The 14,910-nt window shown below is 44.5% G+C and overlaps 1 protein-coding gene across 1 annotated transcript; it reads left to right on the top strand.

The window, feature by feature from the left end:
- The first annotated feature begins 4,754 nt into the window (after positions 1-4,754).
- LOC145346505 (tribbles homolog 1-like) lies at positions 4,755-14,415 on the top strand. The gene is made up of 3 exons (XM_080193850.1): positions 4,755-6,319; positions 7,194-7,486; positions 10,740-14,415. Exons 1-3 carry the CDS (start codon positions 6,035-6,037, stop codon positions 11,206-11,208), a joined length of 1,047 nt encoding a protein of 348 aa, XP_080049976.1. The 5' UTR covers positions 4,755-6,034; the 3' UTR covers positions 11,209-14,415.
- The last annotated feature ends 495 nt before the right edge of the window (positions 14,416-14,910 follow it).

Below are 14,910 nucleotides of genomic sequence, written 5' to 3'. Positions count from 1 at the left end.
CCTCCACCACTTCAACGGGCAGAGAATTCCAGAGACTCACCACCCTTTGAGTGAAGAAGTTCCTCCTCAACTCCGATCTAAACTGCCCCCCCCCCAACTTATTTTGAGGCTGTGCCCTCTAGTTCTGCTATCCTTTCTAAGCGGGAAGAATCTCTCTACCTCTACCCTATCTATCCTCTTCATTATCTTATATGTCTCTCTAAGATCCCCCCTCAGCCTTCTAAACTCCAACGAGTACAGACCCAGTCTATTCAATCTCTCCTCATAGGCTAACCCCCTCATCTCCGGTATCAGCCTGGTGAACCTTCTCTGCACTCCCTCCAAGGCCAATATATCCTTTCGCAAATGCGGCGACCAAAACTGCACACAGTACTCCAGTTGCAGCCTCACCAGTGCCCTGTACAGTTGCAGCAAGACCTCCCTGCTTTTATATTCTATCCCCTGCACTATAAAGGCCAACATTCCATTCGCCTTCTTGATCACCTGCTGCACCTGCAGACTGGGTTTTTGCAATTCGTGCACAAGGACCCCCAGGTCCCTCTGCACCATAGCATGCTGCAGCTTTTCGCCTTTTAAATAATAATCCCTCCTACTATTATTTCTACCAAAGTGGATAACCTCACACTTGCTAACATTATACTCCATCTGCCAGGTCCTCGCCCACTCACTCAGCCTATCCAGATCTGTCTGCAGACTTTCCGCACCTTCCACGCAATTTGCTTTTCCACTCAAGTTTGTGTCATCAGCAAATTTCGTTACCCTACGCTCAGCCCCCTCCTCCAGATCATCTTCGTAAATGTTAAACAGTTGAGGCCCCAGCACCGATCCCTGCGGCACTCCACTAGTCACCAACTGCCAACCAGAAAAGCACCCATTGATTCCAACTCTCTGCTTCCTGTTAGACAACCAATTCTCTATCCACGCTAACACCTTACCCCCAACTCTGTGCACCCTAATCTTCTGCAACAACCTTTTGTGAGGCACCTTATCAAAAGCCTTCTGGAAATCTAAAAACACCACATGCACCGGTTCCCCTCTGTCTATGGCACGAGTCACATCCTCATAGAAATCCAATAAATTTGTTAAACACGACTTCCCCTTCACGAATCTGTGCTGCGTCTGCTTGATCAAACAAGCTTCACAAGATCGATTCCATAAATGAGGGGTTTATTGTACGAATAGAGATTGAACAGTTTAGGCCTAAACTCTCTGGAATTTAGAAGAATGAGGGGAGATCAAATTGAGGTATGCAAGACGATAAAAGGTATGGATAAAGTAGACATGGAGCAGATGCTTCCTCTTGTGGGGCATTCTAGGATGAGAGGTCATAGTCTTAGGTAGCAAATTTAAAACAGAGTTGAGGAGAAACTACTTCTCCCAGAGGGTTGTGAATTTATGGAATTCGCTACCCTGAAGTGTGGTGGATGCTGGGGCAGTGAGTAAATTAAAAGAGGAGTTAGATTTTTAATTGGTAATGGGTGGAAGGGTTATGGGGAGAAAGCAGGTAAATGGGGAGGAGGAGCATATCAGCCATGATTGAATGGCGGAGCAGACTGGATAGGCTGAATGGTCTAATTCTGCTCCCGTATCGTATGAACTTGTGAACTTATGAGCGTGAGATTTTCAGAAGCAGTAAGGATGGAATAAGGATAGCAATGGAGCAAGATGATCTGATGGTAGATTGGATGTAAGTTTTATCATTCAGATCAGGAGCAATGTAGCTTGGTCTGAGGCAGCACTGAGGAAGGGGCCCTGAAACCAAGGAAAAAGTTGTGATGTTGGCAGCGCTCAATAAGTATGGCTTTGCTTATATTGGTGTTGTTAGAATGTAACCGGTGACAATTTTGATTGGATGTAATGAGACCAATGGAAACAAGATGTAAGGGTCAGCTGACCCAGTAAACCATGGAACCAATTACAGAGTGCTGTAATAGTCAGCTGACCAGCTGATTCACTAAAAATAAAGAACTATGTAGAATTGTGGGGAGCTTGGAGTGACCCAGGGTGAGGACCCCAAGTTTGGAGTAATGATGTTTCTTTATTAAACCCATCCTTGAACTTACAAGTTGGTGTAAGTTTGTTGTATTTTCATTAGCTGCACTTTTGAAGAGTTCCTTCTGAAGAAACAGGTGTGAGTTTGGAGAAAATTATGGCTCATCCTATTATTTGACAAACAGTCAGACAACACAGCTGTGACAATGGGGTCAAAGCTGGCAATGGAATGGGGTTTGTCAGCCAACATGCAGAAGCTGACCTGACATTTGTGGATTGTGTCATTGAAGTGGTAGGGCAGAGGGACAAGAGATAGAAGTTTGCAGCACTCCTAAAGATGAACTTGTTGGGCAGCGAGGGGAAAGTGGAGGAAAGAAGAAATGGAACAATATATTTGGACTATGTCAAGGCAGATACAGTAGGGTGGCACAGTGGATAGTACTGCTGCCTCACAGCTCTAAAGATCTGGGTTCAATTCCGACCTCGGGTCACTGTCTGTGAGAAGTTTGCACATTCTCCCTGTGTCTGTGTGGGTTTCTTCCAGGTGCTCCAGTTTCCTCCCACAGGTTGCAGGTTAGATGAATTGGTCATCCTCAATTGCCCAAGAGTATCCCAATATGTCAAGGTTAGGGGGATGAGCAGGGTAAATGTACGGGGTTACAGTGATACAGATGCTCTTACCCAGGCTCACTCCCCCATCGAATCCTGTACATTTAACCCGCCTTCGAGTCTGCTCTGACAACAGTTCCTTTCCCCAGCCATATCCCTGTAACCCCACCTATTTACCCTCCTAAATCCCCTGACACTAACAGACAATTTAGCATGGCTAATCAACCAAACCTGCACACCTTTGAACAGTGGGAGGAAACAGGAGCACCCAGAGGAAACCCACTCCAATACTCAGAGAACGTGCAAATGCCACACAGTCACCCGAGGCCAGATTTGAACCTGGGTCCCTGGGGCTGTGAGGCAGCAGTGCTAACCACTGTGCCATTGTGCTGCCCTCATGGTATGGCTATCTTTATGCTGTCACACATGCTGATGCAATAAAATACATTCTTATCAAAGCTACTTACTGAGTTCCACTTCGCACGGGAGTTTCCCCATCCTATTCTATTCAAAAATGAACACAGACTAAACTGTATCAATGATTGTAGACCCTATACCACTTGACAGAACAGAGAATGCGATTGTATCTAGATACCTGTTTTACAGGAACAAAAATTAACCTTATTAAGTAATCGCTTGCTGTGATAGTTGATGAAATGCGTCCAGTCATAAGGTGAACAGTCTGTGGGTAGATCCCCCATCCGTTCAAATATTGAAATAATTAATGTGTGGGCAATTTTTGAAATGACAGTTTCACCCATGCCTTTCCAGAAAGGGCTAAATTTGGGAAGGGATGCTGAGCCCTGGGGTGCTTCACTCATGTTATTCTTAAGAAGTTGCCTGTACATGGAGGATGATCTTCAGATATTTAGATATTGAGTGGCACGGTTAGCACTGCTGCCTCACACTCCAGGGACACGGGTTCAATTCCCGGCTTGAGTGACTGTGTGGAGTTTGCACATTCTCGTCCTGTCTGCGTGGGTTTCCTTCAGATGCTCTGGTTTCCTCCCACAATCCAAAGATGTGTGGGTGAGGTTGGTTGACCGTGCTAAATTGTCCCTTAGTGTCCCAGGAAGTGTAGGTTAGAGAGATTAGCAGGGTAAATATGTGGAGATAGGGCCTGGGGTGAGATTGTTGTTGGTGCAGACTTGATGGGCTGAATGGCCTCCTTCTGCACTGTAGGGATTTTATGGTTCAAGCATCTATTACTATATCGATTAATTATATAATATACATAAGCCAATGGGGCTATTTTATATTATGATGTTATACATATTGTTTTATAATATCTTCCCATTTGAAAGCTATTCCCAAAGTTTTTTTATTAAAATAAACTAAGTTAGCACTACTGCCTCACAGCACCAGGGACACAGATTCAATTCTGGCCTCAGGTGACTGTTTGTCTTGAGTCTGCACGTTCCTCCTGTGTTTGCGTGGGTTTCCTCCACGTACTTTGGTTTCGTCCCACATTCTAAAGATGTGAGGGTAAGGTTGACTGGTCATGCTAAATTGCATCTTAGTGTCAGGATAAATACGTAGGGTTATGCAGGGATAAGGCCGGGGTGGGATTGTTATCGGTGCAGGCTCGATGGGCTGAATGGCCTCCTTCTGCACTACAGAGATTCTATGATTCTGCAAGTTTAATTCACTCCTTACAAATGCTACTGAGTTTCTTTTCCAGCGCTGTCTGTTTAAGTTGAAACCAAAAGAGAAAATGCTGGAAAATCTCTGCAGGTCTGACAGCATCTGTGGAGAGAGAGAATAGAGCCCACGTTTGGTGTCTGGATGAATCTTCTGTTTCAGATTCTACCATCCTTTTTGTTTTTAGCACTTCTGAAACCTCTTATGAGCAAGCTTTTGGAGCCCCGTCCGGATAGCTCCTCCTAATGTTGCTCAGTGGCAATTTTATTTGAGCGTAGTTATTGAAGCTGTACTGTGGGGGGAGAGAAAGAGACTGAAGTGGTAACATACATCAGATTTACTCTCTTTTTTGCTTTATCCTGGCCAAAAGCGATTGTGTTGGCTGAGGAATGTCATTCGGATCTCATTGCAATCTGCGGGGTAGTTGGGGGGGCGGGGCGGCGGGAGTGGTGGGGGTGAATGGAGGGATATATTTGCTGTTGAAATAAGCTACTGGAGGTGTTGAGTTAATGATAATTCGCACAGTGGCCTCCACGTCAAACAGAGTTGCCTAGACTGGAACCTTGCGTCATACCAGCCAGCCCATGTGATGCTGATGAATTGTATTCAGGGGATAGATAGAGGGAGAGGATCGAATTCCTTTTACCGTAATACATAAAAGGTTAAATGGGCATCTGCAAAATTCAGTGAGCAGAAAAACGGGTTTACCTTGAAAGCTCGGATATAATTAGTAACACTTGTGACCTTAACATGCACCCCCTTTCAAACATCACTATTTTTTGCTACCCTATTTACTCCTCAACCTCAATTAGTAGAATTTCTTAAAATAAACGCGCCTTTATTTTTTTGTTGGCGGGGGAAGTGGGAGTGAAAAGTTTGTTTCATTTTGGATTATTATTTTCTCTTTTCATTTAGATATTCTGTGGGGTTCACAGACTGCAGATTGGGTAAATGTAGCAGGCGACTTAATCCTTGGTGCAGGTAAAAAGTCAGTGAAACTATTGTGTTCTCGGTGCTCTTTGGCAGCTCCGGCTGACTCTCATTGAGTGTGTGATGTTGCAATCTCCCAGACTGTTATATTCAGCCACACTGTGACCCAGCCTGCATTCCACAGAGACACACACACACACTCTCTACCAATTACTGCAACTTTTAACCAGGGACAACTGTCCTCCAAGAAATCTTCACCTACGAAGCCCATTCCAACTCAAAGGGGCTAAAGTTTTGCAATGTTCGTCCGGACTGCTTGTTAACAGACAGAGAGAGAGAGAGAACAGCAGCAGCAGTAGCGAACACCTTGCAAGCAAGTTAGGATCTTCTGCAGGAGTCGTGACCTTCATTCGGGGAGGGGGGACGAGAGAGGAAAACGGATACTGAGTGAGGGGTGGGGGAACAAGAGGAAAAGAGGATGACGATTCCCCCCCTTCCCCTTGCAGCCTTCCACTGAGTTACTACAGAGGGAGGGGGGTTTAAACAGGCGGATGCATTGGAGTTGTGCAAACCCATTTGTGGACCAGTCAGTTTAGAATCGTTCTTTGTTCCAGGCGGGGAAGGAAGGCAGCTCGCTACTTGAGCCACCGAGGGAGTGCAATGAATATTTCTGCAAGTGCTTAACGCTGCGGCCGTACTTTGCAATTTGGACTCCAACTCTGACCAGAAAAAGAAAGGCTGGAAGAGAGAAGAAAACTTTTGTGTGTCTCTGTGCGTGTGTCTGCGTCTTTCCCCAGCTCCTGCCTGGCAAATCTTGCTGATCTCCCCCGTTCCCGTGGCTCCCCTCTGCCCACACAAGCGGATGATGAGTTTAACCGTGCGGAGAGCCAGCCCCATCCCCCGCCGCTGGAGACAGAAGCGGCTGGAGGGCGACGAACCGGCTGCCAAGTGTCCGCGCCTCAGCGACTCCCCCCCGGACAGCGGCGATCTCCCCTCCTCACCCGTCTCCCCCGGCCCCGCCGAGAGCTGCCCGGCTACCTCGCAGGCGACGGCTCGCATCGGCGGCTACATCCTCCTGCAGAGCCCGGACAGGGACAAGGTCTTCAGGGCCATCAGCAGCCAGACGGGCGAGGAATTCGTCTGCAAGGTAACGGGGTGGAAGAGTGAATCTCTGCAAAGTCATACTGTTGTTTGTTTCAGGGTTGGGTGGGCACCATTTTTATTATTTGCAGGCATGTTTTTATTTGCACTTTGCAAAGTGGATGTGACCCCCCAGGGACTGGGTTTAAAAGGGTGGGAGTTTGTGAGCAACTTGTGAGGTTTTTGGATTTGCACTTTGCACAGCCCTGAGATTCCAGTTAGTGCTGCCACCGTGTGTGGCTAAGACATTCACAGCCTGGCTTGAACAGGAATCCGAGCACGCACGCACGCACACACACAGATTTCCCCAAGCCTCAGCGAACAGTTCATTCTGTTGGGCGAAATCTGCATTTTGTTTCATTTTGCACTCTGTTGAGAGTTTAGAATAAAGTCAGACCATCTCAAAACTTTTTAATAGTTGCAAAGAAAATCTTGTTGGGCAAACAATGTATGTCTGTTTTATTTTGCACCATTTGAGATTAGATAGAGGTCACTGCGAGGCCAAAACTTGTTGCGAGAAAAAAAGTGGAAAAAATTCAACACCTGTGGAGAGTTAACATTTCTTGCCCAATATTGGATAGCTTTCTTGCTTTTCATTAAACTTTCTTGTCTGTTTTATCGATTTGTTTCTGAGCTCCAGCCGCTTAGATTCTAAGTCTGTCCTTAGATTTCCATTTATAAAAGTTCAAAGTGGCTCGATGCTGCTTAATGCAACATTTTATTTGTTTTTGGGGCAAAATTTATTTTGGGCAAAGTTTTGTTTTTGGGGCAAAATTTTATATTTTTGGGGCTGAATTGTATTTTTTTTGGGGGGCAAAATGTTATTTGTTTTTAGGGTAACATTTTATGTGAGTGTGTGTGTCTCTTCCCCACCCCCCCAGGTTTTTGACATCAAGAGTTACAGGAATGAAATTGGACCTTATCTGCAAATGCCAGCCCACGAGAACATCACTGCGATCCAGGAGATTATCCTGGGCGAGCGGCGGTGCTACGTGTTCCTGGAGAAGGGCCATGGGGATATGCACTTGTACATGCGGAGCTGCAAGCGGCTGGGCGAGGAGGAGGCGGCCCGGCTCTTCCAGCAGATTGTCTCCGCCGTGGCTCACTGTCACCACTCGGGCATCGTCCTGCGGGACCTCAAACTCAGGAAGTTCGTCTTCGCCGACAAGCAGAGGTGGGTCTGGAGGAAAGGGAGGGCAGCGCCAAGTGCTAAAACCATGTGATGTCATTCTGGGGAGTAACCCATTTAATAATGCGATTAAACTCACCCATCCTCCTCTGGACTCAGCCTGAGTGTCAACTAAACAAATATGAATCGATTCTCAGGCTGCGATTACCGTGAATGTATTTCTTTTTTCTTAATGGACTGCGGTGTAATTGTAATATAATCCAGACGGGTGACATGGGAAGGGGTTTAGTACAGTTTCCTTTTACAGGATTTTAATGCCCTAATAATACACTTTGTAAATAATTGAGTGAGAAAGCGAGTGACGGAGCGCACAAGTATTGTGTTCCACGTCCCATTCTCAAATAAGACTCAACTGTTTCCCCCGGAAGCCACGCTAAAAGAGAATTATTTAAGATGCACAATTACAGAATTGCTACCTCGGCGACTGAAAAGTAATGATTAGTAGCTGACAGATAAAAGCTGCAAATGCACTAATGAATCTGCCAAAAATGTGTGGAAAATGGGTTACCGCCCATATCAAATCTCACCAAATAGTGCAAACTTCATTTTGTGTTCAATACTTAAACAAATGTAAAAGTATATTTAATACATAGTTGGGTTATAAAGACGTCTCCAGACACTTGGCCCACCAAACCCCCATCAACCTTTGCAATGAGTGTTGACCGCTGTAAAATTATCCCTTAAATAATTTTTTTGCACCTTTTATACAATCGTAGAATCCCTACAGTGCAGAAGGAGGTCATTTGACCCATCGAGCCTGCACTGACAACAATCCCACTCGGGCCCTATCCCCGTAAACCCACATACTAAACCTGCTAATCCCCCTGACACTGAGGGCCAAATTATCATAGCCAATGCACCTAACCCACACATCTTTGGACTGTGTGAGGAAACTGGAGCACCCTGAGGAAAGCCACGCAAACACAGGGAGAATGTGCAGACTCCAAGCAGACAGTGACCCAAGCTGGGAATAGAACCCATGTCCCTGGCGCTTTGAGACAGCAGTGCTAACCACTGTGTCACCATGCCCGCCCCCATTACATTAAGAATGTAAATGATGCTGCACTGGGTGCAGAAATGTGGAGAGACAAGATCTCGAAAAGTGGACTAACGTGTTGTTTCAAAACAGTTTATTACAGCGGAATAAAACGTATTGCACAAGGTTATCAAACATTTATGGAGTGTGTGTTGGGCAAGTGCAGGTTTACTGAAATAGTATTATCTGCGGTTTTTTTTAAATAAGTAAACTATTAATGGAAATATTAAACTTTTTTAAAATTGTAGTTAACATTTGCACTCAGATTTTGATGGCTGGTGAACCATGGGATTGCAGCGACATTTGAAGTGAACAGTTTTATATATATATATATATGTTTTGAAGCAATTGCTCTGATTGTTAGCCTTACTTAGAGATCCTCTTTTGTCTTTCCGGTTTCCCAGTTCACTGCTGCAGCATGTTTGTTTTTGCCATCTGCAGTGCAGTTTATAAACATGAACCACACAGAATATGCTCGTGAGGTTAATTTTAAGAAGTCTCACAGCACCAGATTAAAGTCCTACAGGTTTATTTGGAATCACAAGCTTTCACGAGCTCCTTCACCTGATGAAGGAGCAGTGCTCTAAAGCTCGTGATTCCAAATAAATCTATTGGAGTTTAACCTGGTATTGTGAGACTTTTTACTGTGCCCATCCCCAGTCCAACGCTGGCATCTCCACATCAATGTTAAGTTTGGTGAAGAGTTTAAAGTTTATTTATTAGCCATAAGTAGGCTTACATTAACACTGCATTGAAATTACTGTGAAAAGCTCTGGTGCCTGTTTGGGTACACTGAGGGAGAATTTAATATGGCCAGTGCACCTAACCAGCACATCTTGCGGACTGTGGGAGGAAACCGGAGCGTAGGCCAGTGGAGGGATTGACACTGGCATGTGTGGCCTGCCCCTGGGTGATGTGAAACTCCACATTTGATTCACAAGATCTGAGAATATTCCTGCAGCAAGAGGTTGCATTATTTTATTCTGACATCCTTTAAAGCTGGGAAGATGCAGGAGTTGGGAATGTAAATGTGAAACTGCTTGCCTGTGCTGATTTTTCTTTGCAGCAGGCATTGGAAAGGCTTTTTTTTAAAACATCATGTGCTGCAGATTTGGCAACATGGGGTGGTTTTGCAATTGAAGGTACTCTCCGTGTCAAAGCAGGTGTTTATTGATTTGATGTCGTAAGGGACTATAATACACACACACACACACACACACACACACACACACAGAGCAGGCTGCATGAGTCATGTTTTCCATTTACTAAACAGGAGAGCAGAGGGTTCTGCCCTTTCCACGGCTCCAGGATTCAGAAATAGGACATAAACCCCTGCAATCGATCTGCCCTCTTCAAAGCAAAGCACATAAATAGTTCCAAATCATAAAAATAGGATTGATCATAATATTTTATAATGTGTATGTATTTTCCCCCACATTAACCCTTCGTTTAATTTCCAGGAGATGTAATTTCATTGCAGTGAACAGTATGCAAAATGCTGCCTCGTAACTACCTCAAACTTAAGAATGCAGTCACAATTGGGGCATTATGAATATTGAGCAAATGTTGAAGGGTGTGGTGAATAACGTTAGCTGGATTTCACTTTTGACCTCAAATAAAAACATACAAGTCAGCATTATGACGACAGGAGACTTGTCCCCACTGTGCATTAGGATGGATGTGGCTTAGTTTGAAGCTATTTTGTTCAGGATATTGGCCATCAGACTGAGCAAGCAGTTATTATACATTGTGTGGGGCGGGGTAGATTAGATTCACTCTGGAACAGGGCTCTTCAGAGTTTTTATAGACAGTGTGGGGTGGGATAGTTTAGGTTCACTCTAGAACAGGATTCCTCAGGAGTTTTATACACAGTGTGTGATAGGATAGTTTAGATCCACTCTAGAGCAGCATCTACCTCAGTGTGGGGTAGTTTAGATTCACTCTAGAACCGTGTTCCTCCGGGTTTTGCTTACACTGGGGTGGGAAAAGTCTAAGTTTACTCCAGAACAGAGATCATCAAGAGTTATTATACAGTGTGAGATGGGTAAGTTTAGATTCACTTCAGAACAGGATACCTCAGGGGTTTTATACACAGTTATGATGGGGTAGTTTAGATCCACTCTAGAACAGGGCCTAGGTTTTCTGACAGTGCATTATGTTCCCTAGGCAGGCACTAATCATGTCTTCGCTTTTGTCCCACAGGACGAGGCTGAGGTTGGAGAGCTTGGAGGACGCTCACATTCTGAAAGGCAAGGATGATTCCCTGTCCGATAAGCATGGATGTCCAGCTTACGTGAGCCCAGAGATACTGAACACGAGTGGATGTTATTCTGGCAAAGCCGCTGATGTCTGGAGTCTGGGCGTGATGCTCTACACCCTGCTGGTGGGACGCTACCCCTTCCACGATTCGGACCCCGGCGCCCTGTTCAGCAAGATTCGCCGAGGCCACTTCTGCATTCCAGACAGTGTCTCCCCCAAAGCCAAGTGCCTGATCCGCAGCCTGCTGAGACGGGACCCGCCGGAGAGACTGGCAGCCGGTGAGATCTTGCTGCACCCTTGGTTCCGAGCCGCCAACCAGCCACAGCAGCCCGATCAGGAGAGCCTGAATTCGGACCAGACAGTCCCAGAGTTTGAGGGCGACAGGCAGGAAGACAGCCCCCTTTTCTGCTGACAGGTGGAAGAACTGAGAAACTTTTACTCTAAACTCACCACAGGAGAGAGAGAGAGAGACAGAAAGCCAAATAGCTCACCCTGATCCTTTCTCACCTGAGAAGGAACCTTCGTACACACTTGCACACAACTTACACCGGTCTCATGCGGGCATTTAAATCCTTCAGTTTGGTAGAATTTCTCGTCACACGAGACCCTTTCCCTAACTTAAGACCACTTCAGGTTACACAAAGGCAGAAATCTCAATTTGTGTTGGGGTTCTTTGTCAGAATTCACCGATCATCCACACCATCCCAAAACTATTTATTCATTTAAAGATTTATTTAAGAGAGCAAATGCAACTACGTTAACTTATTATGTTTGTGTAACATTGAAATTGTGATGAATTTTGTTAATTTTTATATAATTGGTTGTTTTGTGAAAATCCTTTTCTCCTGTATTTCGATTCTTTGCAGATGGGCCCTCTGGCGTAGGAAGGTGGGCAGAATTCTGCCACTCTGTTGCCATTAGGCCTCTGTCTGTGTGGGCTGGTGACTGAGCGAATCTTGATCACCCCCTTAACTGGCTATCCGACGTTTTGCCCAACCACCGTAAAGACTATTACGTGGCATGGTAGCACAGTGGTTAGCACTGCTGACTCACAGCGCCGGGGACCCGGGTTCAGTTCTGACCATGGGTGACCCACTGTGTGGAGTTTTGCACATCATCCCCTTGTCTGCGTGGGTTTTCTCCCACAGTGAAAAGATGTGCAGGTTATGTTGATTAGCCATGATAACTTACCCCTTAGTGCTCCAAGATGTGTGGGTAGTTAGATTAGCCAAGCTAAATTACTGTCAGATTAACAAGATAAATATGTGGAGTTCTGGGGATAGGGCCTGGATGAGATTGTTGTCAGCGTAGACCTGATGGGCCGATTGGCCTTCTCCTGCACTGTAGGGATTATATTCTAACTTGGTAATAAGACAGAGGTTACCCTGTACCTGGAGGCTCTGCATGCTGTAACAGCAGCCATTACTGTATTGCGTAAACATATTTAAGATACGGCACTGAGTCAGTCGAAGGCAGCTACACAAATAGCCAGGGATCAGATGACATTTTACTGAGGCTATGCCTTTTGGCTTTGATGTCATCTGGCCCCATTGATTATACAGCTGTCCTGGCTAACTATTGCATAATGCATACAAGCCTGTTATAACACAATAAAAGATGCATTATTTTTCAGTACAGCTCTCTCTTATCAGCCTATACTATTGTAGCTAGTATCAGAATCCTGTATATTTTATTTTTAAAAGAAACCCTTTTCATCACCTAACACAAACAATTAAATCTTATTGCCCAAGAAGACTAACAATGATTTGGGAGTAACTGGCAATGGAAACCTCAGATGGTAATATTTATCACTGCAAAAGAGAAAACTAGCTTTGTAACATAAACAAAGAGGGAGAACTGTTCAGAGGATGGGTTCAAGGGTGTAATGCACTCCTGAGATTTGGAGTCTCAGGCAAGTATGAATCAGCCCCAGTTATCAGCTATTAGCTGTGTGAAGGTGGCATTGCATTAGAAAATGTTAAGACTTGCAAGAGTCAGGTTTGAAATCTCCAAACTTTAGTAGCTTTTTCTCATCTGCAAGCTAGCCCAATCCAGCTTTGGGGCTTGGCAATATACACCATTGCAGGTGCTGCCACGCTGACATATCGGGGCAAATTTTACCGTTCTGCCCACTATGGGACTCGGAACAGGCAAACCATGGAAAGGTCCATTGACCTCGGGCAGGATTTTCCATTTTCGGGGCGAGTGCGGCCAGCAAATCCTGTCCGTTGCTCGTCTTACAAAGGGGTGGAGTAGGTCTATATTTTGTTAGTTTAATAAATAAATGGTGCGACATGGTGACACAGCAGTTAGCACTACTGTCTCATAGCGCCAGGGACACGGGTTCAATTCAGGCCTTGGGTGACTCTGTGTGGAGTTTGCACATTCTCCCCATGTCTGCTTGAGTTTCCTCCGTTCGCTCCAGTTTCCTCCCACAGTTCAAAGATGTGTGGGTTAGGTGGATTGGCCATTGCAAAATAGCCGCGTAGTATCAGGGGGACTAGCTAGCTTAAATGCATGGGGTTATAAGGATAGGGCCTGGGTGGGATTGTGGTCGGTGCAGACTTGATGGGCCAAATGGCCTCCTTCTCCACTGTAGGATGCTCTGATTCTGTGAACAGGGAATCCGTTTGAACTCAGAGTAAAAGCGCAACATCACACAACTGAAGCTAAGTCTGTGAAGACAGCCAAAATGTTGCATTGTTCGTTGCCTCCTTAGATTCTGCTGACTGTATTAAAAACGAGATGTCATGGGCACCTGCAGAGCTCGTACTATTGTGAATGACGTCGCTGTTTTCCCTGCAGGAATTTACAGCAGACACTTTTAAATGCAGGTGTATTAAGAGGCACATTGGTCAACGCAGTAACAAGGCAAATGTATTATGAAGTGCACATTAAAAAGCACCACTGTTATGCACCTGTTACCCATGCCCACTCTAGAACTTTTGTCAAACCGCGACAATACCTTGACTGTATTTTTCATGTATGGAACATCATAGAAGATATCCCAGTTGTACCTAAACATGTTACACACTTGATCATCAGTTGTAAGGTGACCATTATCATTTTTTTCACAACGTCGTCTTAGTTGTGTTTGATGAAGTTTTTTTTTAAATGTGCATCCGTTAAAGAACTCATTTATTAGTTTCACAGCTTTCGAAATAAGTTCACCAACTTCAGGGGTGATGTCAAAGAGACATCCCAGCTTGAGTTAGATGTTGCATTTTTCATTAACTACTGTGTATGTTTTGTTTATACCTCATGTACAGTGGACGTGTACTCTGTATCTTGTCTTGCATATCGTCAGAAAAAAATAATCTTACTGGTGTTATATAAAAGATCAGTGTAAATGTGAATTATTACAAGCAATATTAGATGAAAATCATGAGGTTTGAGGTTTAAAAGACAGTGAAATATTTCGTGCACTGATTATTCTCATGGTTGTTGAGCTTACAGTATCTGTGATACAAGGTTAAATAAAATAAGATGACTGGGAAATGCAAATCTATACTGGCAGCAATGTCCTGCTTAAGAATATGAAACACTATTTTGAAAATGTAAATATGTGAATATGTACAGCTGTAAATGAACCTAAGTCAATAAAGGCAGAATTACATTAGCAACTGTTAAGATTGTGTGGTCTATTAATGGAAGTGCAGTGAGAATTTGGTGGGGAACTCATATTATTTCATTTTTCTTTGTGTTTGATTACAGGCAACAAACTCATTAGATTTTCTTTTCACCTGAATTGAACAAGCTGTTTGTCGCTAACTTGTGATAGCCAGCAAGTGTCTACGTATTAAGAATATTTATGTCCATTGCATCAGCTGAGGCAGTCCAGTTGATGCTACATGATGGTGGTGGAGACATTTCAAAGTTTGCGCAAATGAAAGTGAGAAACTGATGGAGAGACACGGTAGTAGGCCATTCAGTCTATCGCACTTGGATATGCAGAGTTTGGTAAAATAAGGTGGTGTGGTGTGTTTTGATTGCTTGTCCAAAATCTTGTTGGGTAACTTAGCACAGAGGCTCAGTGAGGTCACAACTGTTTTGATAAATCTTTACTTTGGGAATGATACCTAATTTACATTCACATAAATGGGTTTGAGAGATT

Source organism: Carcharhinus amblyrhynchos, chromosome 8 (assembly GCF_965287045.1).
Source record: "Carcharhinus amblyrhynchos chromosome 8, sCarAmb.v2.hapA, whole genome shotgun sequence".
Lineage (NCBI taxonomy): Eukaryota > Metazoa > Chordata > Chondrichthyes > Carcharhiniformes > Carcharhinidae > Carcharhinus > Carcharhinus amblyrhynchos.
This window is presented reverse-complemented; position numbering and strand designations above follow the sequence as displayed.

Bases quoted from the DNA above. Each gene is read 5' to 3' on its own strand.
- LOC145346505 (XM_080193850.1), top strand. From the start codon at position 6,035: ATGATGAGTTTAACCGTGCGGAGAGCCAGCCCCATCCCCCGCCGCTGG. The intron at 6,320-7,193 runs GTAACGGGGTGG...CCACCCCCCCAG, and splicing joins GCGAGGAATTCGTCTGCAAG to GTTTTTGACATCAAGAGTTA. The intron at 7,487-10,739 runs GTGGGTCTGGAG...TTTGTCCCACAG, and splicing joins GTCTTCGCCGACAAGCAGAG to GACGAGGCTGAGGTTGGAGA.